The 26,764-nt window shown below is 36.8% G+C and overlaps 1 protein-coding gene across 1 annotated transcript in view; it reads left to right on the forward strand.

Annotated features, from left to right (window-relative positions):
* The window catches only part of Aoah (acyloxyacyl hydrolase), a 202,798-nt gene that overhangs the window by 11,833 nt on the left and 164,201 nt on the right, over positions 1-26,764 (forward strand). Inside the window, exon 2 of the mRNA XM_005319198.5 lies at positions 20,733-20,828. Coding sequence (XP_005319255.2) covers positions 20,733-20,828 — 96 coding nt within the window. The remainder of the gene's footprint in view (positions 1-20,732; positions 20,829-26,764) is intronic.

Genomic DNA, 26,764 nt, shown 5'->3' on the forward strand with positions numbered 1-26,764 from the left:
ATTAACTAATTATATCTATGAAGATACTATTTCCAAATAAGGCACGTTATGAAATTCTAGGAAGGATGTGTTTCCAGAGACACTATTCAATCAATACAGAAAATACTAAGCCTACAAAGCTTCACTAGTAAATTCTATAAACTACTTAAAGTAAAAATAACTCAAATCCAATCAACTTTTTTTCATAAATTTTATCCCACTTCATGTTATGTTTTACCTTAGAGCCAAATCCAGAAGCATTATAAGAAAAAAATTAACAACAATATTTTTATAAATATTAAATATTTTTATAAAAATTAAGATGCAAAATCTTTAATAAAATATTAAACAATTGATTCAGCATCATAGAAAATTCATAATATACTGTGACCAAGTAGGGTTTAATGCCAGAAATGCATGATTGCTTAAATATCTGGGAATCAATAATGAAATACACCAAATTAGTAGAATAGAGGCCATAACTACATTATCAACCCAATATAAACTGGAAAATTATTTGACAAAAGCCTTCACCCAGTCATGTTAGTCACTCAACACGTTATTAAAGAAAGGGGGACTTTCTCAACCTGATAAAAAACATCAATGAAAACCCTATCGATAACCTCATACTTTAAAATGAATGACTTAGTAATGCTTTCTTCCTAAATTCAAAAACAAGTAAGAAGGTCCAGCCTCACTAATTCTAGTCAGCATTGTATTGGAGTCATATTACATCTGGTTAACTAAAGAAAGGGAAATAACAAAGGCATGCAGATTGGCAAGAAATAAATAAAACTTTATTTTCAGACAATATAATTCTAAACATAGAAAATCCTTAGGTATCTGCAAAAAATAAACTACTAGAACAAAGGAGTTTAACAAGTTTTCAGTTTCAAAATTAATATAGTCAGTCTGTCTTCTATTTCTATAACTAAATGTCTGAGAAAGGTTAATTTATAAGGAGTATAGGTTTATTTGGCTCTTGGTGCTAGAGACGGTGAAGTACAAAATTGTGGCGCCAGCATTTGAAATGGGCCTTCTTACTGCATCATAATGTGGTATTGGACTTCGCATGATGAGAGAGTTTAAATCTCTCTTCTTTTCATTAAAGTTACTAATCCCAGCCGGGCACAGTGGCTTGCCTGTAATCCTAGCAGCTCAGGAGGCTGAGGCAAGAGGATCCTGAGTTCAAAGCCAGACTCAGCAATTTACTGAGGCTCTAAGCAACTCAGCGAGACCCTGTCTCTAAGTAAAATATTAAGAAAGGGCTGGGGATGTGGCTCAGTGGTTAAGAGCCCCTACATTCAGAGTTCAATCCCTGGTATCAAAAAACAACAACAACAACAGAAAAACCCCCACAGTTACTAATCCCATCATGGCAGCCCCAACCTCATGATCTCAGCTAATGTTAATAATCTTCTGAAGTTCCCACCTAAAAATACCACGAAAACATGAATTTAGGGATTACATGAAAATTCAAATTGTAGCATATATAAAAATATTTTTAACACATGAAATACATTCAAATAACATAAAAATTAATCATATTTGTTTATAAAAGCAACAAGCTTTCAAGAATTAAAATTAAGAAAACAATACCATTCACAGTATAATGAAGATACTTAGGAATAAATTTGATGACAGAAATGTAATTACTCTGAGAACAATAAAACATTGCTGAGAGAAATTAAAGAAAGCTTTATAGAAGTGGAGAGATGAATTATGTTGATGGCTCAGAAGACTCGATAGTGTTAAGATGAAGTTCTCCCAGGATGGATCTTACCAAAATCCTAATGTCCTTTTTTTTTTCTTTTTTGGTAGAAATTGGAAAGCTGATCCTAAAATTTATATAGAAATTAAACAAAGCCACAACAGTCAGAACAATTTGGAAGAACACTGTTGGAGGACTTCTGCTAACTGATTTTGAAACCAACTCTGATACAACACTAACCCAAACACTGTAATACTGGTGTGAGTCTAGTTTTAAATACATGGAACAACATAGGATGCCCACAAATAAAAACACATTTATAGTTAATTTTCATTCGAAGTTTCCAAAGTAATTAGTGAGGACAGGGTTGTCTTTTGAAAATAGACATTGAAATAATGGGACATCTATATGCAAAAGCTTTTTTTCCTGTTTTTCTTTTCTTTTTCTTCTTCTTCTCCTTCTCCTTCTTCTTCTTCTTCTCCTCCTCCTCCTCCTCCTTTTTTATGAATTCAATATAGATCACGGGCCTAAATGTAAGAGCTACAACTATAAAAGTTCTAGAAGTAAATCTTTTTGACATTGGATTAGGCAGTTTCTTAGCCATGACATCAGAAACAGTATCCAAAAAGAAAAACATTGAAAAACTGTACTTTATGAAATTTAAACATTATTGCTCTCCAGAAAACAGCATTAGAAAATGAAAAGAGCAGTCACAGACTGAGAAGCAATAACTGTAAATTATATATTTTAGTATAGCAATGATAATTTAATTAACACGATTGATAATTTTCAGTTTCAAACAACAATGTTTTAATATATGCAGTGTGACACTAAGAATATAAATTTCAAGGTAAAATAAATTGGATTTGAATCACTAGTCAGCCCTTGCTTATCTGAAGGGCTTTAAGTATATTTATTAGCCTCTCTGGGGCCTCAAATTTCTCATCTATAAAATGGGAAGTACTGACCTCATGAGGGTGTTTTGAAGGTTAAATGAGACATAGTTTGCAAAATACCTAACAGAGACCCTGAAACACAGAAGGTATTTCTAGAAAATATAATTTTATGGTTTCCTAAAACTTATTAAGGTAGATGACAGTTATTAAACACTCAGTCAATAAGAAACTGCTTGATTAAAATAGAATTAGCTTTTCCTGATCATAAAAGATACATGGTCTTCATAGAAATTTTATATGTAAAATAGTATTATTAAAGAGTAAAATAAATTATAGTCCTAAAATCCAGAGGCTCATAATCATATGTTTACATATTTCCTTTTAGAATTGTGTAGATGTATGTTTATGGGTTTTGGATCTTGTTTTTTATTATTTTATTTCTAACTTTGGGTCATTAAATAGATAATCCTAAAACAAATGCTATATTTTTCTTTCAAAAAAACATTTATAAGAACTTTGGCAGTAGTAAGCATTTTCTGGCAGGGACAAACATTTTAAGCTAGCAAGAAGGCTTGTAAATAAAGACTTACTAATCTACCTACTTACCTACCTACCCTTTATCTGCCCATCCTTCCTATCTATCCATCCATTCATTTATCCATCATCCAATCATCTATCCACTCACCCACCCACCTATCCATACATTTTTCTATTCAGCTGTCTGTCCATCTTCTACGTCTATCTCTACCTTAGAAGGCAAATATTGAAGTAAATTGAAAAACAAAGTCACAGTTTTGAGCAAAGAAAAATATAATTTGGTTAATTTCTTTAATGGGAAGCTCTGGTTTGCAATTAGAATCATACTGAAGACATTTATCAAAACTTTAATGAACTAAATTTGCATCTCAAACATTTCACACACATACACACACACAGAGTATATATTAAGATAAAAGCATTTTATGGGCTAGAGGTATAGCTCAGTGGTAGGGAATCTGCCTAGTATGCGGGACACTCTGGGTTTCATCCCAAGCAATAAAAAAAAAAAAGATTAAAAATTTTTATTTAAAACAGTGTTAGGCAAAAATGAATGTAAAAGAACAACATTTCAACTCTCAATTTTTTCCTTAGTATATTAGTTTTAACAGGGTATAAGAAAAATAGTAATACATATGTCTAAAAGGTAAGAATTAGTAAACATGAGGGTATATTTATCAAAACTGAGAAAGTAAAAGACTTCATTGATAACATTTTTGTGAGAGAGTTGACTTTTAGTTCTTTGCCCTCAACAAAAATTATGGGAGTTTAATTTTAAAAAATGCTTTAAAATAATTTTCAATAATTAATCACTCTAATATTTTTAGTATTTAACTAGAGTTCAAAGATATTGCTTTACTAAAAGTACTGTCATTCCCATCCATTTACATAAGCATGTTTTTCAGCATGTATTTATTTATTTATTTTTGCAGTGTTGTGGCATGAACCCAGGGGTGCTTAATCACTGAACTACATGCCAATCCTTTTTATTTTTTTATTTTGAGATAGGCTATCGATAAGTTGCCTAAGCTATCCTTAAACTTGCAATCCTCCTTCCTCAGCCTCCTGAATCACTGGGAGCACAGACCTGCACCACTACACCCATCTCAGAACTTATATTTTTAAAAATGAAGAATAGGAACAAAAGTGCTATTGAGTATAGTATCTATGCATGAAAAAAAAATCTTCAAAAGATATGGTATACTTTAAAAGAACCCAACAATTCATTAAGAAGTATAATTACAATAAAATGTTACCTGTATCTTTCAATAACACTATCAAATTGGCAGTATATTTTGTTTACATAACTTAATGTTACCCATAAAGAAAACTCTACCTCCGCAAAAAGAAATTTCAGAGCCTTGTATTTGTAGAAAATTTACATTTTTAATTTAAACTTTTGATACATTTTTAGTGTTGAGAGATATAAGATTGGAATCAATAAAATACTTTTAACCATAAAAATATATTACATTGGGATAAAATTATTTGGTGGAAGAATTCAAGGAAGTAGACTTTTCATTAAAATAGAATTCAAGGTGAAGAATTACCAAGATAAAATTAAGACTTTAATCATTGTTTTAGCCAGCTTTCTCTGACTAAATTGTTCTTTAGAGATGGAAAAATTTATGTGGGGCCCATGGTTTCTCAGTTGATAGATGGCCAGCTCCATTGATCTGGGCCTAAGGTGAGGCAAAACCCATAGTGGAAGAGGAAATCAGCTCAGGACATTGACAGTCAGAAAGCAGAGAGAGCATTTCACTCACCAGGGACAAAATATATACCACAAAAGCACCCTTCCTCAATGACCTTCCTCCTTCAGCTACACCCTACAGTTACCACCCAGTTAATCCACTCAAGTGGATTAATGTACTGATTAGGTTAAGATTCTCATAAGATTCTCATTTTGCTTCAAAACTTTCTTACATTGTCTCGTAGGTGAGTTTTGAGTAGCCACCTCATATCTAAACATAACAATCACACATTTTTTAAGTGAATGACCATAAGTACAAATCACTATAGCATCTAGATTTCTTTGGATACACAGAAGATTAATTTTACAAATCTATTGCAATATCTACAGTCTGCCCAAACTTAGATCCTTTGCAACTGCTTAAATTGATATTAATTAATAATTTTTAATATCCATTAAAATGTGAAAGAAACATAGAAGAAAACACAGTTTTTCAAATTTCTTTTAGGGAAGACAGAGCAAATTATTTGAAAACCAACTCCAGACTCTACAACAAAGAAGCCTACACTCTATGCTAAGAACTTCAAGGATCTTGAGGATCCAGCCCCTCCTACCTCTCTCACTCTCCTTTTCCTACAAACCCTGAATTCTGCACTTGGCCAACTTTTCTCTTGCCCATTTGCAAGTATTAAAACATGTTATGACTTTGTCCCTGGAAGACCTGTCCTGCCTCCTTCTAATGAATGAGGTTCTCTCACCCCTTAAGATTCAGCTCCTCCAAGAAGTCTTCTCCCCCCACCCCAACCCCATCATCTCTGCATTAACATTTGTCTAAATGTTGATTTAGGCATCAGACTTCTCTCTACTAATCTCTGACTTCTCTTATTCACCTCTGTATCCTTCAGCTTCTAAGCACACAGTAGATGCTAAGAAGTATTTGTTGAATAAATAACAGGATTGATAGCTCACAGCATCTTGACTCCCATTTCTTTATGATTAATTTTTAATATATTTCTAACTTAGCTACCCTGTCATCCTCAGTCTCTCAACACAGCCTACTAATTTCTTCTCACTGCCTTGCTTGGGCTATGCTGGCCTTTCAATGCCTACAGCCCTCATCTTCACCAGTAATTACCTATTAATACGGTGCTTCCTGCATTGCCAATGTCCTTGGCCAATTTGGCAGTTCATGAAAAATCCTATTCCAAGTGGTGTTTAGGTTAAGCCACAGAGCCTAATCTACCCAAACAAAGCAAAAATACCAGAAACCTGCAATAGAATTCAACCTAGAAAAGTTTAACTATGTTGATAACACCACACATTTTTCAAAATTGAGTTTCTGAGCTTCTGTTTTCAAAAATGTTTATGGAGAATATGTCTCTCCCCTGTGGTGACCTCAGTGGGTGGGAGAGGAACTAGCATTTATTATGTATCCACTCTGTACCAGGCACCAATGTCCTGTAATGGGCTGATCACTTCAGCCTCACAGCAATGTTACAGGCCGCCCCTACCTAGACACAATCATTTATGAGCTCATGATTCTATGGGCTGGGTATAGCGGAATAATTCTTCAGCTGATTTCCCCTGGGCTCACTTTTGCAGTTGCACCAGCTGGTAGATGATAGAATGGCAGGGATGGACGATCTGCCACAAATCTGGTAGTTGGCAGGCTGTTAGCTGGGGACACCTTGATTTTCCTTCGTGGGATCTCTCCAACCATGCTAGCCCAGGCTCACGGTTGCAGTGTTACAGAGGGCAAAAGAAGAGCTACCAAGCCTCTTGAGGACTGGGTTCTGATTTTACACACTATCACTTCCTGCATGTTCTCCTGGTCAAAGCAAGTCAAAAGGCCAGATTCAAAGAGCTGGGAAAAAATAGCACTCTTCATGAGAGAAAGTGCAAAAACTTTGCAGACCATGTTAATGTCTCATGCAAATGGGCCTTCTCATTCCATTCTAAGGGTATCAAAAATGTATATTTAAAGAGATTAACTATTCTAGCAAATGTAGTTTATAAATAATAGAAACTGGATTTGAGCCTGGGTCTCTCTGACCCCCTAATTCTACTGTCTTTTGCATCTCAGGTAGATTTCTCTTTCCTCCCTTCCATTCTCTTTCCTTCTCTTGCCCTGTCCATGTCTAGAATCTGATAGAAGGATGTAGAAGAAAAAGGCAGAGGTACATTGTGATCTAAACTGGCTATGTATGCCACCATCACTGCCTAATAACTAGTCTCTTTGGGAAACAAGACTGGCAGTAGGATAAACAACTTTAGGTGGTAATTTTCATACTTTTCTTTCTTGTTTCCTTTTGTTTCCACCAAATATTGTGTTCAAGTCCCAGCTCCCCTGCTTATGGGCCACATAAACTTGACAAGGCACTTACTTACCCATGCTGAGCCTCCACACACTGATCTATAAAATGAGACTAATCATTCCTACATCCAGGAGCTGTTGTGAAGTTTTGAATGAGAGAATACTGTATTCAAAAGCACTTTGAAAAACTGTTGCACGTACCCTAGCAATGTGATGAATTATTTATGCCCCTCCTCGGGGTCAAAACGGAAGTGCAGTCACGCTGACTCTGGCTCTGACAACTGCAGCTGTTTTCCAGGCTTTTCAATGAAGCGTGAGCCTAGGACCAATGGGGAATCTGATAGACGGCTCTCTGCAGTTGGCTGCATTTCCAGCCAGCACAGATAGGATTATAATTAGTTTCAAGGGTTCTGTTTCATTTCAAAAGGATTCCATGGCTCAGTCTGCAGTCTACCTGAGGTAGGTGGCCAGAAGCGGATCCCTGTGGCAGGTGGTTCTATTCAGGCCCGTTTGCTTCTTTCCCTACACTCTCAGGAGTGTCTGTTTCTATTATGCTTATTATTTTCAGATACCAGGTGAGAAGAGATTTTCCATATGTGAGATTTCAGATGGTAACTACGGAGCGAAATGCGTAGCTCTCACTCTCTCCACACTTCTTAAATGAACAGCAGCTTGGACAAACTCACTTCAGCAGATCCCTGCCTTTTATTAGCACCTAGAGAATAATCTGTAATGGGAGGAATTAGCCCATGCATCTCTCCCAGGGAAAACATTAGTTATCTTGTCAGGGCAGTGATACTTCTTATTAGAAACGGTAGAAAAGTCAATTCTTCCATTCCTGCTGCAGAGACACCTCACTGCAGACCCTGAAATAAGAATCCAACAGGAAGGGGGAATTGAGCCCACTGGAAAGGGATAGAGGTGGTCTCCAAATCAAAGCTGGGCATTCGCCAGGGCATTCACAATTTCAAACTCCATCGCCTGCTTCCCGGCAGGGTTCTTATGATCATAATAACTCTTCACTAGGCAAAGTGGTGACAGTAGTAAGATTCACCTGGTCTTCAGAGACAGCTGGCTTGTTTCTTGGCTCCTTTTTATCTGCCTAATGATTTTTCAGTTTTAGCCAGTGGTACTCAGGAGCTGCGATAATCATATTATCTTTGATGGTATCTCTCTGAGTAAAACTCAAAAGAAAAACCTGGGTTTTTAAGTACAAAGAAGCTGATTAGTCTGCAGCAGTCCAACTCATTCTTCTAAGGAATAGATTAAAACATGCACAAATGTGGGTTGAAGGTGACTTTTCAGGAAAGGGCAAGGATGATCCCTGGAAGGGTCACTGGAAGGGACACACTTCACAAGGTCAAATTCCAAGAAGGGCTACTTTATGCCTCCTGCTCACACAATATTCCTGCTACACCCAACGGAATGCAGGCATCCAATTTTTGTATCTCATCTTGTCTATTATGCCTTTCATTGTAAGAACTGTGATTTTACTTACCAAGGAGAAAGGAAATTTGTCGCTAATTAAAGGCATTCTCCTGGGAATACCTTGTCTCCCGCCTGCTCTGCCATAGTCTCTGCAAAGTCACATTTCACAAGGCATTTGACTGGTACCTACCATCTGGTTTGTGTGAATTTGGGAAGCAGATTGTGAGATCCCTAAGGACAGGGATTATATCGAAGCCTAGCACAGTGTTGGTTGGATTCAAGCTTCCTTTTTTTCAAGTCAGCGTTGTAAACTTCTCTGACATCCAGACAATCGGTGTGAGGCTTTTGCCAACAAGACGGAGAAAAGAGAGAAACTGTCAGAGTTTCTGGAGCTGCACACAGAACCTTACGTGGTTTCCTTCATGTGTGTCTCCTTGAAGAGACAGCGCCATTCTCCATGAGCACAGAGCATGCTTTCTTTGCATGAGTGTTTTCTTCCACTAATCCACATACTAAGTGTGGGCACAGTTCTTAAACCAAGCATAGAGCTAGACCTGAGTGGACGGGAATATTACTGATTTTGAGCTCCAGGAAGGTGGTGTCATGAGGGAGAAAATCAGAGCAAGATTTAATACTAGTCCAAGGTGATAAGTATAGTGAGCCTTCATATCTGTGGTTCCACATGTGTGGATTCAACTTAGGATCAAAAGTATTTGATTAAAAAAATGTTGTCAGTATTAAAAACAGAGACTTTCTTCTTGTTGAATTCGCTAAACAATATAGTAAAACACTATTTACATGGCATTCACATTGTGTTAAGTCTTAGGAGTAAAGTAGGGGGGCTGGGTATACTGGTAGTGCAACCATACATGTATATAGGGTAATAATGTCCATCTCATTCCATCATCCTTCCCACCTCCACACCTCCTCCCCTCCTCTCACTCCCCTCTGCCCAATCCAAATTTTCTTCATTCTTCCCCATGCCCCACCCCCATTATAGATCAGAATCCACTTATTAGAGAAAATAATCAGCCTATGGTTTGCCTTATTTTGCTTAGCATGATATTCTCTAACTCCATCCATTTACCTGCAAATGCCAAAATTTCATTCTTATTTAAGGCTGAGTAATATTCCTTTGTGTATATAGACTACATTTTCTTTATCTATTCATCTGTTGAAGGTCGTCTAGGTTGGTTCCATAGCTTAGCTATTGTGAATTGAGCTGCTATAAACATTGATGTGGCTGCGTCACTGTAGTGTGTTGATTTTAAGTTCTTTGGGTATAAACTGAGGAGTGGGATAACTGGGTCAAATGGTGGTTCCATTCCAAGTTTTCTGAGGAATCTCCACACTGCTTTTCATAGTGGTTGCACAAATTTGCAGTCCCACCAGCAATGTATGAGTATACCTTTTTCCCCACATCCTCAACAACACTTATAACCTGTATTCTTGATAATTGCCATTCTGACTGGAGTGAGATGAAATCATAGTTTTGATTTGCATTTCTTGAACTGATAGAGATGTTGAATATTTTTTAAAATATTTATTGATCAATTGTATACCTTCTTCTGAGAGGTGTCTGTTCAGTTCCTTAGCCCATTTATTGATTGGGTTATTTATTGTTTGGGTGTTAAGTTTTTAGAGTTCTTTATACATCCTGGAGATTAGTTCTCTGTGTGAGGTGCATCTGGTAAAAATTTTCTCCCACTCTGTAGGCTCTCTCTTCATGTTATTGATTGTTTCCTTTGCTGAGAGGAAGCTTTTAAGTTTGAATCCATCCCATTTATTGATTATTGATTTTATTTCTTACACTTTAGGAATCTTGTTAAGGAAGTCTTGTTCTAAGCCAACATTATTAAGATTAGAGCCTACTTTTCCTTCTATTAGGCACAGGGTCTTTCTTCTAGTGCCCAAGTTTTTGATCCACTTTTATTTGATTTTTGTGCAGAGTAAGAGATAGAAGTTTGACTTCATTTTGCTGCAAATGGACTTTTCAATTTTCCTAGCACTATTTGTTGAAGAGGTAATCTTTTCTCCAATGTATGTTTTTGACACCTTTGTCTAGTATGAGATAAGTGTATTTATGTGGGTTTTCTCTCTGTCTTCTATTCTGTACCATTGGTCTACGTGTCTATTTTGGTGCCAATACCATGTCATTTTTGTTACTATAGCTTTGTAGTATAGTTTAAGGTCTGGTATTGTGATGCCTCCTGCTTCGCTCTTCTTGCTAAGGATTGCTTTGGCTATTCTGGGTCTCTTATTTTCCCAAATGAATTTCATGACTGCTTTTTCTAGTTCTATAAAAAATGGGCATTGGGATTTTTACAGGAATTGCATTAAATCCGTATAAGACTTTTGGTAGTATGGCCATTTTGATTATACTAATTCTGCCTACAGGATCCCATTCTTATGGATGTATATGATGGTGGAATTCATTGTGTTGTTTTCATACCTGTACAAGGGAAAATTATGTCAGAGTCATCCACTGTCTTTCTTTTCCTATGCCCCTGCCCTTGCCTCCATTCCCCATTGTTTAACCCACTGAACTTCTACTCTTCCCCCTCACCACCACCTTACTGTGGGTTAGCTTCCAAATATCAGTGAAAATATTCAACCTTTGGCTTTTGGGGACTGGCTTATTTTACTTGAAATGATGGTCTCCAGATCTACCCATTTGCTGGCAAATGTCATAAAGTCTTTCTTCCTTATGGCTACATAATATGCTATTGTGTATATATATACTGCATTTTCTTTATCCATTCACTTGAGGAAGGGCATCTTGACTGATTCACAGATGATCATCAGCAAAGGAGGAGAAGGTAGAAAAGATCACATAGAAACCATTGCCTTTTGAGGGGGTGGTGAAAATAATATGAGCTCACTACACAGTGTGGGGTACTTCTGATCCCTCCAAATATTCAGTGTCTCCAGAGCTGATCACTTAGAGGAATGAGGGCAGCGTGACCACCTGTAATTGCTGTTGCTTGCTCCTTCATCGTCTTGTTATCATAATAAAATAGTATATGGGCTGGAACTGTGGCTCAGTGGTAGAGCACTTGCCTTGCCTGTGTGAGGCACTGGGTTCAATTCTCAGCATCACATATAAATAAATAAAATAAAGATCTATCAACAAATAAGAGAAAAATATTTTTAAAAAATTATTTTAAAAAAGGAAAAGAAAATGGTATATGATCTAATTCACTCCCTGACTTTGTTCCTTTGACATCGATTTATCCTACCTTCACAATGTGTCTAGGATTATTCTAGGTGTTTCCTAAATGCTCCTATTCCTCCTCAGTCACTTACATCACTTAGGCTATTTTGTCACTTGGTTCTTCCTATGAAGGTGCAGGTTGAAAGTCTTTTGGATGATTGAAAATTGTACCAAACTAGGTCTGGAGTAATAATGGTTTCCCACTTCTTTTTAAGGTGTCTATAATCATAGTAGCAACAGGCTAAATGTCACGTATATTTCCTAGGAGAATCTCCTCTGCTTGGTGACTGTACCAGCTCTCCTGGTATTATTTCTAAAAGCCTAAATTTACCATTCTAAAAATCTACTCTGATTCCAAAATGCTGAAGCTCCCTGGTGAAATGCTATATAACACCATTTCAATGCAGGTTCAGCCAGTCTCCTTCATGCTCTTGTTTCATTATGAGCTGTGCATCATGACCATTTGCTAGAAAATCTGTTGTTTGGCTCAAGTGAAGGACCTTATTGTTTCACACAGAATGGGAAACAGAACTGTGTCCACAAGTGGAGAAAGAAAGCAACTCTAGTGAGATCACAGAGCTGGGAAGCAACTATAGGCACACCTATTGGCCCATTCCCAGAGAGACCCCCACAATGGAAATGTCACTCAGATGTCTTTTGAGTGAACACACCTCAGGCTACTTTTGCCCCTGTTCTCTGAACCAGGCACTGTGTAAGGCACTCAAAATTAGAGACCGTGAAACTCATTCCTGTCCTCAGGGAAGTTAGGTCTCCCTCTGAACTCCTAAAAAGGAAGTTCCAGAGGAATAGGTAACCTGTTAAAATTTGCATTTTAATTACTGTAGGTGGTTTGGTACAGTTTTCAATGATCCAGGATTTGAACACAAGCTTTTTAAAAAATATTTTATTCTAATTTGTTATATATGACAGCAGAATGCATTACAATTCATATTACACACATAGAGCACAATTTTTCATATCTCTGGTTGTATACAAAGTATATTCACACCATTCGTGTCTTCATACATGTACTTAGGATAATGATGTCCATCTCATTCCACCATCTTTTCTGCCCCCATGCCCTCTCTCTTCCCCTCCCTTTCTAGAGTTTGTCTGATCCTCCCATGCTCCCCCTCCCAACCCCACGATGAATCAGCCTCCTTATATCAGAGAAAACATTTGGCATTTGTTTTTTGGGGATTGGCTAACTTCACTTAGCATTATCTTCTCCAACTCCATCCTTTTACCTGAAAATGCCATGATTTTATTCTCTTTAATCTGAATAATATTCTGTTGTGTATATGTAGCACATTTTCTTCATCCATTTATTTTCAGAAGGACATCTAGGTTGATTCCACAATTTAGCTGTTGTGAATTTTTGCTGCAATAAACATTGATGTTGCTGTGTCCCTGTAGTATGCTGTTTTTAAGTCCTTTGAGTATAGACCACTCGCCAGGTCAGATGGTGGTTCCCTTCCAAGTTTTCCAAGGAATCACCATACTGTTTTCCATATTGTCTTCACAATTTTGCAGTTCAACCAGCAATGTATGAGTGAGCCTTTTCCCCCACATCCTCGCCAACACTTATTGTTGTTTGTATTCATAACAGTTGCCATTCTAACTGGAGTGAGATGAAATCTTAGAAGTTTTGATTTGAATTTCTCTAATTGCTAGAGATGTTGAACATTTTTTCATATATTTGTTGATTGATTGTATATCCTCTTCTGAGAAGTGTCTGTTCAGTTCCTTGGCCCATTTATTGATTGGGTTAATTGTTTTTCTGGTGTTTAGCTTTTTTTAATATTTATTTTTTTGTAGTTGTAGTTGGACACAATATCTTCATTTTAATTGTTCATTCATTTTTATGTGGTACTGAGTATCAAACCCAAGACCTTACATGTGTGAGGTGAGTGCTCTACCGCTGAGCCATAACCCCAGCTCCTCTGGTATTTAGCTTTTTGAGTTCTTATATACCCTAGAGATTAGTGCTCTATCTGATGTGCAAGTGTTACAAATTGGCTTCCAATCTATTCACTGAACCGATTGTTTCTTTTTCTGAGAAGAAGCTTTTTAGTTTAAAGCCATCTCATTTATTGATTCTTGATATTAATTCTTCTGCTATAAGAGTCTTATTAAGGAAGTTGGGACCTAATCTGACATGATGGAGATTTGGGCCTACTTTTCTTTAAAAGATGCAGTGTCTCTGGTTTAATTCCTAGGTCTTTGATCCACCTTGAGTTGAGTTTTGTGCATAGTGAGAGATAAGGGTTTACTTTCATTTTGTTGCATATGGATTTCCAGTTTTCCCAGCACCATTTGTTGAAGAGGCTATCTTTTCTCCAATGCATGTTTTTAGCACCTTTGTCTAATATAAGATAATTGTAATTTTGTAGGTTAGTCTCTATGTCCTCTATTTTGTACCATTGGTCTACAAGTATACGTTGGTGCCAATACCATGCTGTTTTTGTTACTATTGCTCTGTAGTACAGTTTAAGATCTGGTATAGTGATGCCACCTGCTTCACTCTTCCTGCTAAGAATTGCTTTGGCTATACTGGGTCTCTTATTTTTCCAGATAAATTTCATGACTGCTTTTTCTATTTCTATGCAGAATGTCATTGGGATTTTGATTGGAATTGCATTAAATCTGTATAGTGCTTTTAGTAGTATGGTCATTTTGATAATATTAATTCTGCCTATCCAAGAATAAGAGAGATCTTTCCATCTTCTAAGGTCTTCTTTAATTTCTTTTTTTAGTGTTCTATACTTTTTATAGTAGAGGGCTTTCACCTCTTTTGTTAAGTTTATTCCCAAGGTTTTGTTTTGTTTAGTTTTTGAGGCTATCGTAAAGGGGTTAGTTTTCCTCATTTCCCTTTCAGAGGATTTGTCACTGATATACAGAAATGCTTTGAGTTATGGGTGTTGATTTTGTATTATGCTACTTTGCTGAATTCATTTACTAGTTCTGGAAGTTTTCTGGTGGAAATTTTTGGTCTTCTAGGTATAGAATCATATTGTTGGCAAATAGTACTAATTTGAGTTCTTCTTTACCTATCTGTCTCTCTTTAATTTCTTTTTTTCTGTCTAATTGCTCTGGCCAGTGTTTCAAGAACTGTATTAAAGTGAAGTGGTGAAAGAGGGCATCCCTATCTTGTCCAATTTTTAGAGGGAATGCTTTCAGTTTTTCTCCATTGAGAATAATGTTGGCCTGGAACTTAGCATAGATAGCTTTTATGATGTTGAGATATGTTCCTGTTATCCCTAGTTTTTCTAGTGTTTTGAACATGAAGGGATGCTGTATTTTGTCAAATGCTTTTTCTGCATCCATTGAAATGATCATATGTTTTTATCTTTAAATCTATTGATGTGATGATTACATTTATTGATTTCCGTATGTTGAACCAACTTTGCATCCCTTGGTGAATCCCAATTGATCATGGTGCACAATTTTTTGATGTCTTTGTATTTGATTTGCCAGAAGTTTATTGAGAATTTTTGCTTCTATGTTCATCAGAGATATTTTTTATTAGTTGCTCAAGACAATACAATGATCTTGACATATCATACATTTGATTCAAATGGGGTATGAATTCTTATTTTTCCACGTGTACAGATTGCAGTATCACATTGGTTATACAGCCACGTTTATACATACAGCAATACTAATGTATATGATGGTGTGAGGGGGAAGGAAAAAAGAGAGAGAGAGAAATGTGTCACAGTAGATTGGGTAGAGAGAGGTGATGGGAGGGAAGGGGAGGGGAGGGGGGATAGGAAGGTCATCAGAGATATTTGTCTGAAGTTTTCTTTCTTTGATGTATCTTTGCCTGGTTTGGGAATCAGGGTGAAATTGGCCTCATAGAATGAGTTTGGAAGTATTCCCTCTTTTTCTGTTTCACAAAATAATTTGAAGATGTTGGTATTAGTTCTTATTTAAAGGTCTTGTAAAACTCAGCTATGTATCCATCTCTTCTTGGGCTTTTCTTGGTTGGTAGGCTTTTGATGGCATCTTGTAATTCATTGCTTGAAATTGTTCTGTTTAAATTGTGTGTATCATCCTGATTAAATTAGGGCAAATAATATGACTCTAGGAATTTGTCAATGATTTCAATATTTTCTATTTTATTGAAATATAAGTTTTCAAAATAATTTATAATTATCTTCTGTGTCTCTGTAGTATCTGTTGTGATATTTCTTTTATCATCATGTATGTTAGTAATCTGAGTTTTCTCTCTCCTTCTCTTCATTAACATGGCTAAGGGTCTGTCAATTTTATTTATTTCCTCAAAGAACTAACTTTTTATTTTGTCAATTTTTTTTCAATTGTTTCTTTTGTTTCAATTTCTTTGAATTCAGCTCTGATTTTAATTATTCCCTGTCTTCTACTGCTTTTGGTGTTGATTTGTTCTTTTTTTCTCTATGGCTTTGAGATGTAATGTTAAGTCATTTATTTGTTGACTTTTTCTTCTTTTAAGGAATGAACTCCATGCAATGAACTTTCCTGTTAGAACTACCTTTATGATGTCCCAGAGATTTCAATATGTTGTACCTGTGTTCTCATTCACCTCTAAAAATTTTTTAATCTCCTCCTTGATGTCTTCTGCAACCCAATGTTTATTTAGTAGCCTATTATTTCGTCTCCAGGTGTCAAAGTAGCTTTTATTTCTTATTTTATCATTGATTTCTAATTTCAGTCCATTATGATCTGATAAAATGCAGGTAGTATCTTTACTTTTTTACATTTGCTAAGAGTTTCTTTGTGGCATAACATATGGTCTGTTTTAGAGAAGGATCCATGTGCTGCTGAGAAGATAGTGCATTCACTCATTGAAGAGTGAAATATTCAATATATGTCAGTTAGGTCTAAGTTATTGATTGTATTGAGTTCTATGGCTTCTTTGTTCAGCTTTTGTTGGAAGATCTACGCAGTGGTGAAAGAGGTGTGTTAAAGTCACTCAAAATTATTGTGTTGTGGTCTCTTTGACTCTTGAACTTGAGAAGAGTCTGATGAATGTAAATGCTCCATTGTTTGAGGCATATATATTTATAATTGTTAAGTCTTGTTGGTCTGTTGTTCCCTTGATCAGTATGTAGTGTCCATCTTTATTCCTTTTGATTAACTTTAGCCTGCAGTCTACATTATTTGATATGAGGATGAAAACCTCTGCTTGCTTCTGCTGTCCATGTGAGTGGTATGATTTTTCCCAAACTTACACCTTCAGTCTGTGGACATCTTTTCCTAAGAGTCTCATGGAGGCAGCATATTGTTGGGTCTTTTTTTAAAAAATACAATCTTATAGTCTATTTCTTTTGATTGATGAGTTTAGGCCATTAATATTCAGGGTTACTATTGGGACATGGTTTGTATTCCCAGTCATTTTTGTTTATTTTTGGTATTTACCTTGACTTGGTTTCTCCTCTGATTAGTTTTTCCTTTAGTGTAATACCTCCTTCTGCTGATTTTCATCACCATTTTTCATTTCCTCTTCATGGAATATTTTGCCAAGGATATTCTGTAGTGCAGACTTTCTAGTTGTAAATTCTTTTAACTTTTGTTTATCATGGAAGTTTTTTTTATTTCATCATAAAATCTAAAGCTTAATTTTATGGGATAGAAGATTCTTGGGGGTTGGGATTGTGGTTCAGCAGTAGAGTGCTTGCCTAGCACATTCGAGGCCCTGGGTTCAATCCTCAGTACCACATAAAAATAAATAAAATAAAGATATTTTGTGAACTACAACAAAAAATATTTTTTTAAGAAAAGATTTTTGGTTGGCATTCATTTTTTTTCAGAGCTTGGTATATGTTGTTCCATGTTCTCCTGACTTTGAGGGTCCGAGTTGAAAATCTGCTGAGATATGAATTGGTCTCCCCTATGTGTGATCTGATTCCTCTCTTTTGCAGCTTTTAAGATTCTACCCTTATTCTGCATGCTAGGCATTTTCATTATAATGTGCCTTGGTATAGACCTGTTGTAATTTTGTACATTTGGTGTCCTGTAAACCTCTTATATTTGATTTTCCAATTCATTCTCCATGCTTGAGAAATTTTCTGATATTATCTCATTGAAGATATTGTGCATTCCTTTGGTTTGAAACTCTGTGCCTTCCTCTATCCTAATAACTCTTATATTTGGTCTTTTGACGCTGTCCCATAATTCTTGGATGTTCTGTTTCTTACTATCTTCACTGTGTGGTCAACATTCTTTTCCAGAGTGTATACTTTGTCTCCATTATCTGATATTCTTTCTTCTAAGTGATCTAGTCTGTTGGTTATGCTTTCTATTGAGTTTTTTATTTGATTTATTGAATCCTTCATATCAAGGATTTCTGCCTGTTTTTTTTCAGAGTCTCTATCTCTCTCTTGAAGCAATCTTTTGCTACCTGAATTTGCTCTCTCTCTCTCTCTCTTTGAGTGATCACTTTTTACCTGTATTTGCTCATTTATTAGGTTATTCTTTAATTCATAGATCATTTTAATTATGAACTTTTTGAACTCCTTCTCTGACATTTCATCAACGTTGCTGTCCATGGGTTCTGTTATTGTAGTATCCTGGTTTGTTTGGGACACTTTCCTCCATTATTTTTTCATGTTGTCTATGTGTCTTCCTTTCTTGCAGTGTGGATCTGAGATATTACAGTTTCTACCCTATATTCTTGTAGTATCCGTGTAGATTAAGTGTACCTCACCTTGATGTTGGGCTTCCAGACCCTGCTGATGTCCCCCAATGTATACTACTGCAATTCAAGATGGCGGTGGCAATAGCTGAAGTAACTTTAGATAATAGTGGGGGTGCCCCAAGATGGATGCAATGTCTTATAGAGATAGGGCTGAAAGGATGGGCCTGCTCTGAAATGCAGCTGTTTCTAGGCCCTGTCTGTTGTCAAAAGATGGGGGCTACTCTGTGGAGAAGGCTATGGTGATGTCTTCAGTGTCCCAAGATGGAAGTGGGTTAGGCTTGGGCTCGCAGGTGGTGGTGGGGGTGGTGGACTCAGACCTCCACAGGGCCTGGGTCCCACATATGTTCGTGTAGGCAGACCTGGGCTGGGCCTGGACTCCTGCAGTATTCCGCTGATTGGAGGTGGTCCTGTGCTGGAGCCTGATCTCCCGCAGTGTCTGCCAGTGTCAGGATGGACCTGGGCCTACTGTCAATGTGGCCGGATCTGGGCAGGGCCTGAGCTCCTAAAATCAAGTTTTTTGTCTTTTCTTTTTCAAAGCCTCTTCCTTTCCTACTAAGCCACTTTTCATCCTCTTATCACATTGCAATAGCACTACTTATTGTTTTCCAGTTGCAGTTAGTTGTTAAAATTTATTTGGCTTCAACTAATTTAATAAGTGATTATTAGAGACATAATTCATGGTATAAAAGTAAATACATTATTTATGATAATAAATCTTGAAGATATTCATATTTGTTAAATATATTTAATATATTTTTTAAAAATTGATTATCTCTAAGTGAGCTGAGTAATGTTTTATGATCTGTTTTATACTGTTCTATATTTAAAACATTTTCTAAAATGGATTTGCATTGTGTTTATATTGTTGAAAGTTATTTTTTAAATAAAGAATATATATGTGTGTGTATAAATGCTTTTTAGACCATAAGGTGCTGGTAAGTATCAGCTATTTAATTTATTGCAATGCAAGAACACCCTGAAGAGCCAAGTATTAAGTTAAAAACAGCCAATTGACTCAATGGTTGACAGTGATAAATGCAAATATATAGGTACCCTCAGAGCCCAACAAGACCACGAACAACAGGATCTCACTATCTCTGTTTCATGAGCCCCTCTTTGCCCAGCAGAAGGGACAGAACAATCTAGAACAAAGTATCATTAGGCATTGCAATTCCTATAGAGGCGGATACCTCTCATTTCTTCAATGGTAATCTCTCGTTTTATAGAAAGTTTTATTTCTTTCTGCCTGGAAAAATTCCCACTTCTCTTATCTCGATGGGATCTAATGATTTATTTTCACACACTTATGGATCTTTGACCAACTACAGTATGCGTGTTCAGAAGAGAGTCCCTTCCCCTTGAAAAACTAGGTTTGGACTTCCAGCAATTCAGACGATAGAACTGTCAGCCTAGCAGCTTTGGACATTCACACTTACCACCTAACAAAGGAGGTAAAAGAATTAAATTCCTAATTCCTAATTTAAATTTCTGATTTGATCCAAGTTTGCTTCTAGATATTCATCACATTGGTACTCTTTTTCAAGAAGTGTGCTCTGTAGCTTCAAATACAATATTTGACTTGTGTGTTGTGATTTCCCAGGCATACTCTGTTGCATTATTGTTTCATTGAATCATCATGTCAGCCCTGTGGAAACATTCTATTACCTACTTTGTAAAGAGGAGACTAAAGGTTCAGAAAGATGGGTCGGTGAGTCCAGGATTACAAGATCAAACTAATGCCAGGTCTTCTAGGCAATTTCTGCCTCTGTTCCAAAATTAGGAACCTAACCCTGGGTCATAGGCTGAAAATGCATAGGATAGGGATGATCCTGCATAACAAAACCATCTACTGCAGAAAGGAGGGAAAGAGAGCAGGGTAGGACAAATATCTATTAAGCTTCTGCTCTGTATGGGCTGTTTTCCTTGCACTATCTCATTTAAACATCGTCTCTTTCTCCTACGTGACCAGACAGGAGCACAAATTAGGAAAGATCAAATTGCTTCCCTAAAGTCACAGACATCACAAGTGGCAAAACTGACCACAAATAACCCGAAACTTTCTGACCCCCGAACCCATATTCTTCTCAACACACCTCACATTTTACTAGGACTCATAGTGCATAGTGCATTTATGCACACAGTAGATTTTTAAAGGCAAAAAGCAAAGAAAAGTTTTCTTTTTTTGGAAAGACTTGTATTCTTAAGGTGCACCTCCCTTTGCCTTCACCCTCTGGCCCAGCTTTCTGTGTGCACTGCTGATGGGCTCTTCTGCTCCCTGCAGGGTGTGTGCTGGTGGTATCTGTGGTCGAACAGCTGGCTCAAGTTCACAACTCTACGATCCAGGCCTCGATGGAGCGACTGTGTAGTTACCTGCCTAGTAAGTATGGAGACCGTCTGGCGCTGCTGTGTATCTGCTTGCCTTCTTTACACCCGCATGGGCTTATGGAATGGAATCTGATTGTGTTATTTCTACAGATTGATATTCTTATGGGGCTAATAAAAATTAAAATTAAAATGCCACTCCAGGCAGTTTCTTCCTGTCATTCATTTTTCCATCATGGCAGGATGAAATTGCTGGGGACATTTAGAGAATAAACTGTTAAATGGCCAATGCTGGTTTATGTGTCACATTAATGATTTTGCCCACCTGCTGATCATTGCCTTAAGTACCAAGAAATCAAAATAATGAAAAATTTTCAATGATTTTATGTTAACTTGTATACACATACCCAGACACACAGATGGTCCCACTATTACCTGGGGAAATGACTAACCTCAAAACCCCAAATGGGAAAATAATCGGGACCATGCATTGATTTCAATTAGTTCTCAATAAATTCCCCTATCTACCCCACAAAAGAAGGAACTGAACAGTGATTCAGACAAGTTGAATTTTTTCAGTCTCAGAAAGAAGAAAATTCTATTCCTTTATAGAATATTGTTCCTTGAACAATCATGAATACATTGTTTTGAGAATATTTTTTTAGGGTCAACTTTTTTTTTTTTTAACTCAATGCTACTTCATGGGAGTAGATTTTTCTACTACTGAGTTCATGCTGACACTTCTAATTAAAAACCGGAACTACAGAATGTTTTTCTTAATCTCTTTAGTATCCTCTGCTCCTTCTTTCCAAAGTCTTTCTACACAGAGTCCTAATTGCCAAGGACTAAGTGATAGAATTAAAATAGCCCATAATTGCTCATTCACCTATCCCCTATTACACACAAAACTTTCTCAGACTATCAGTTCTAATTTTACCATCATTAACATATTTTGTAATTATTGAGAGCAGTTAAAATTGTTTTTATATGATTTCCTCATTTTTCCACCCTTCTAAATCATTGATCTCTATTTTTTCTGAGCACATAGAACACCCACCCCCTGTTAGCCTCATTTAGTCTAAGTTCCACTCACAACTGTGATTAAGGTTAACCCCAGCTCTCTCGGGATGTCTCTTACTATCTAAAGTTCATTCCTCAGGAAGGACTCATGGGAACAATATTCCCTGAATTCTTGCATGTTGAGAGCATGTTGTCTATGCCCTTTGTACTTGAAAGTCAGCATTTCTCTGGATATAAAAATCCATGGCATAATTTATTTCCCTGAACGTCTTAAATATGTTATTAAGAAGCCTAATGATAATCTAATTTTCTTTTCCTTTGTAAGTCAACATTATTTTTCCCCTAGAAGTTCAAAGAATTGTTTTCTTTTGTTTACTGTGAAGGTTAGCCATCTAATTAGAAAATGTCTTGGTGTTAATTGTTGAATTTTGATGTTGTCAGGCATGTGGTGTGCATGCTTTCTCTCTCTCTCTCTCTCTCTCTCTCTCTCTCTCTCTCTCTCTCTCTCTCTCTTTCTCTCTCTCTACCTCAATGCGTGATTTAGATCATATATTTTCTAATTTCAGCAAAAGTTTTAGCATTTCTTCAGTCTCTTGCTTTGTTTTCTTCTTCTGATATTTCTATAACCATCTGTTGAATCCTCATTGTCTGTCTTTGATATTTTGCTTGTCTCTTATTTTTCATTTCTTCACTTATTTTTTAATCTATAAAAGTTTCCCTCCTTTCACTTTCTATTTCTCTTAAGACACCTATTGTTTTCACTTGATATTGTGTTCATTTCTTTTAAATTCATTTCTCAATGATTTTCTATTCTTTTATTCCATGACTGAGTTTTATTCTCATTCTCATTTTTACTGTTCTTTCATGAGATATTATATTATATTTTAATCTCTCTCTCTCTCTCTCACCTTATTTCCTGGCATGCTTTTACTATCTGTAAAGATGCTATTCTGTTCCTTCTTTTTTTTCTTATAATAACTTTGTATGGGAGTTGACCTAGATACATTTCTCTTGCTTATTTTTATATGAAATTGGTTTTTAAGAACTCTTAGAAAGAGGTGGCTGAGGAGAGTTTTTCTAAATGCACAGAGCTCTTCTTGTTGAATAGTGTTTAAAACATAGGTGAGCTCTTCTTTTCTGAGATTCTGTGACTCTTCTCCCCTTCCCACTTTTATATGGAGTTTCTTTAGACTTAATTTCTATTTGGCTCAGTTTTGCTTCCATGTGTAGCATTTTCTCCTCAGTGTGAGCCCTGTCCTGGAAGGTAGCTTTGGTGGGTCAGTTTCTACATCTTACAGATGCCAAATGACCCCAGACCCTAAGTCCTTCTGACCTTGAGCCACTGGCACCCACCTGCTATTGCTGTAGGCAAAACCTCTTCTTCCAGTCTCAACTGCTGTCCTCTATTGGCCCACCAAGCATGTTTTCTAGTCAACGCCTGCAGCCCTTTGGGGATTCTCTTTTCCCGGGGTTGTCTGACATCAATTGCTTCCCTCTACTTTCTCTGGTACAGATATTGATAAGCCACAGGACTTGTGGCTGTGAATGTCCATGCTTACCTAACAGTACATGGGGGTTCATGGAGATACTCTGTTTTGTTGTAACTGTTGTCTGTGGATTCTGGTTTCTGCTATCCAAGTGCTTTTCTTGTATGTGGAGATTCAAAGGGATTCCAAAATTTGCTGCTTTTGCCATCGTCTTTCTATAATTTTCCTTTGTGTAGGCTGAAATTTGACTTCAGCGAGCAACAGCATGCATGGCTCTGCAGCTTCCCTTTTTCACTCAACATTGTTTTTAAGACCTACACACAAGAAGACATATAGACCTAAGTCAAGTCTGTTAATTACCCTATAGTTCTTCACCATATAAATGTCTTATATTTTAATTGACTTATCCCCTATTACTAGACATTTACAATCTCTTATAAATCTTAGTGCTATCTGTAAGAGATAGGGCCCAGAAGAAGGTCACTGGGTCATGGAAGCATCCTCTGGGAAGGAGTTAATGCTGGTCTAGAGGGAGAGAGCAAGTTGTTAGAAAGAGAGCAAACCTTCACAATAAATCCCAGTATTGCGTACAATTATAAGGTACCAATTTAATTTTCTTAAAGCAAGCTTGCAAGGCTGGTACACATGCCTATAATCCCAATGACTTGGGAGACTGAAGGAGGAGTATCACTTGAGCCATGAGTTTAGGACCAGCCTAGCTAACTGAGTTAGACCCCATCTTTAAAAAAAAAAAAAAAAAGAAAGAAAAGAAAGCAAATCTAGCCCCTTCTTGCTTCCTATTCAACCATGTGATTGCTCTCTTCTTCTTGCATATTTCCCTTCCATGTTGTGATGCAGCCAAGAAAGTGGGATAGGGGAGTGGGTTCCTCACCAGAAACTGAACAGATGGGGCCACCCAATCTTAGATATTTAACCTCTCATTCAAATGGAGAGCTAAATAAACCTTTTTTTTTTTGCTATGAAATTTCTAACCTCGAATATTTTGTTATAGGAACAGAAAACAAAAGAATTCAGACTTTATATTTTCACATCTCTAAGTTACAGAAAAAGGGGAAAATGTTATTACAATTTCACAAAAGTGAGGAAAAGTCATAGTTATTGTTAAGTCTTGTTTAAATTGTTTGCCCTTTCTGTGTATAATAGACCCGACTGACAAATTTAACCATTGCAACTTGAGTTTGACTTTTCTCTTTTTAGGCAAAGATGTGTTGTCCAAAGGTAAAAGACTAAATAAAAATCCCATTTTCTAGATTAGCCCTTCTTTTTTTCTATAATATCAAAAAAATATTCCAAAACAAGATTACTGGTATTTAGGCATCCTGTTGACTCTTCATCCACAGGGAATTTCTGTCTGACATGGTAAAATGAGAGGCTGAAAGTCAGATTCTAGTGAAATGGAAGTTGTCACTTTGCTAAGGGAAGAAGGCATATAGTTGGGTTTTCAATTATGGGCCTACCATTCTGGGCACTGTTTCCCTCATCCATAAAGTGGGAACAATAATGTCCACCTCCTTTTACATCTGTCAAGTGTAATGACCTTTTAACCTGTACTGAATGTCTGGTTTCCAACTGCAAGCAAAGCAGTAATTGATAAACTGAAAATAAAACCAAACAGCCTTCCTAAGCCATTGAAATTGCTCCAGTTGAATTTTTTTTCAGAATGGTTACATGAACTGTATGGGATGACAAAGATAGACTATCTCCTAGCTTAGGTTTCTCTTAGAAAACATAATAGAACTGGTCTACAATGCCTCACTGAACCCAGTATTGCCTTCTGTCTTCTAAGCCACAAAAAAATGGGAGATAGAAGGATGAAATTATGTATATAAACACAAAATTATTTTTGAAACTATGTTTAAGTATTCCTTTTCTCTCTAAAGGTAACCAAGAATAAAGCACATGACCTTAGCAGAGAAAGCAAATAAGCTACATTCTTGAAAAGAATCACTCAGTAAATCACGTTGCCCTTTCTGGTACCTGGGCAGACAGTTTTTTCAAACTGTGCAAAGTATTTCTGACCTTCCTTTTCACCCGCCGCTTTTGCCTCCAGCTCTCATTAGTAAACACCTTGGAAGAATCTCAGAATTGTTAATGGAAAAAATGATTAATGGAATCATTCTCACTAGGGGTCAACAGAATCACATGCCCTGAGTGTCTTGCCAGAACTTCCTTGAGTCACCTATGCAGAAATCTCATCTCTGTGGAATAGGATAGTTAAAAACTCATGGAGTCTTAGAAGGAAGAAGGTAACTCATGTATCCTAGTATTGCGTATAATTATAATGAACCAATTTAATTTTAATATGTAGCCTCAAAAGTAGTTACATGATCAATAGGTCTGACTGTGCTTCAAGTTTCTCATTAATAATTAATGTATAACAGTACCTGCTTGACCTGAGATAGACAAGGCATCAAACAAAATGTCCTAAGTGTGTCCAAATGTACACTATAAATAACATTGGCTCTTAGAGTAAAAGACTCTAACCTCAGCTGAACCATTTAATATGTATGTGATCTAAGCTCTCTAAGTTTCAGTGTTCTTGCCTATAGAATGAGGATAAAAATAAGTGCTCCTTCAAAAGTATCTTAGGTGCAAGAAAGCAATGGAAAACATGAAGGTGACAAAAATTGGAACATCCTAGGTTTTGTTGCACACACAGGTGTACACCTAATGTATGATGACTGTTGAACGGGTCCTTTCTGAAGTCTCCTTTGCCCTCTGGAATGGACATATTTTCTTTTTTCCTGTGCTGTTGCAAGTTCCCATTCTTTGGATGTGTAGAAATCACCTTCCTGGTCACAAGCAGTGTTCAACAGTATAATTTTTACTTTAGATAGTGTCTTAGTCCATTGGTGCTGCTATCACAAAATAGCACAGAGTAATTTATAATGAACAGAAATTTATTCCTGGGAAGTCCAAGAGTATGACACTGGCATCTGATGAGGGCCTTCATGCTGTCATCCCATAGCAGAGGACAGAAAGGCAAAAGAGGATAATAAGTGAGAGAGCAAGAGGGAGCCAGACTTGCTTTTGTAACAAGCCCTCCTTCAGGATAGCTAACCCCCTCCTGCAATAACAAATGAGTCCATTCATGAAAGCAATCACCTCATATTAGGCTCCACCTCTCAACATTGTCACAGGGAGAATTGATTTTCCAACACATGATATTTGGTGGACACATCCCAACCATAGAAGATAAGCTACTATCAATACACTAATGCAATCATTTCTTCATTGGTATCAGTAACAGATTCCTATCTCATCCTACTGGGGATATCTGCTCCTTCCTGAGGCTGTATATTTCTGCTATCCACCCTTCCATGTGATCTTAGAATTTAGCTCTCAGAAGGCCAACTCATATCCCTACATCTACCATTGCTCCAGGGGCCTCTCAAGCTTACGACCACAGAATTCATTTGAGGAGAATGGTTGTTCAAATGGCTGGTCCTGCTCTGAGAGTGAG

The sequence above is a fragment of the Ictidomys tridecemlineatus genome, chromosome 2 (genome assembly GCF_052094955.1).
Source record: "Ictidomys tridecemlineatus isolate mIctTri1 chromosome 2, mIctTri1.hap1, whole genome shotgun sequence".
NCBI classification, from domain to species: domain Eukaryota; kingdom Metazoa; phylum Chordata; class Mammalia; order Rodentia; family Sciuridae; genus Ictidomys; species Ictidomys tridecemlineatus.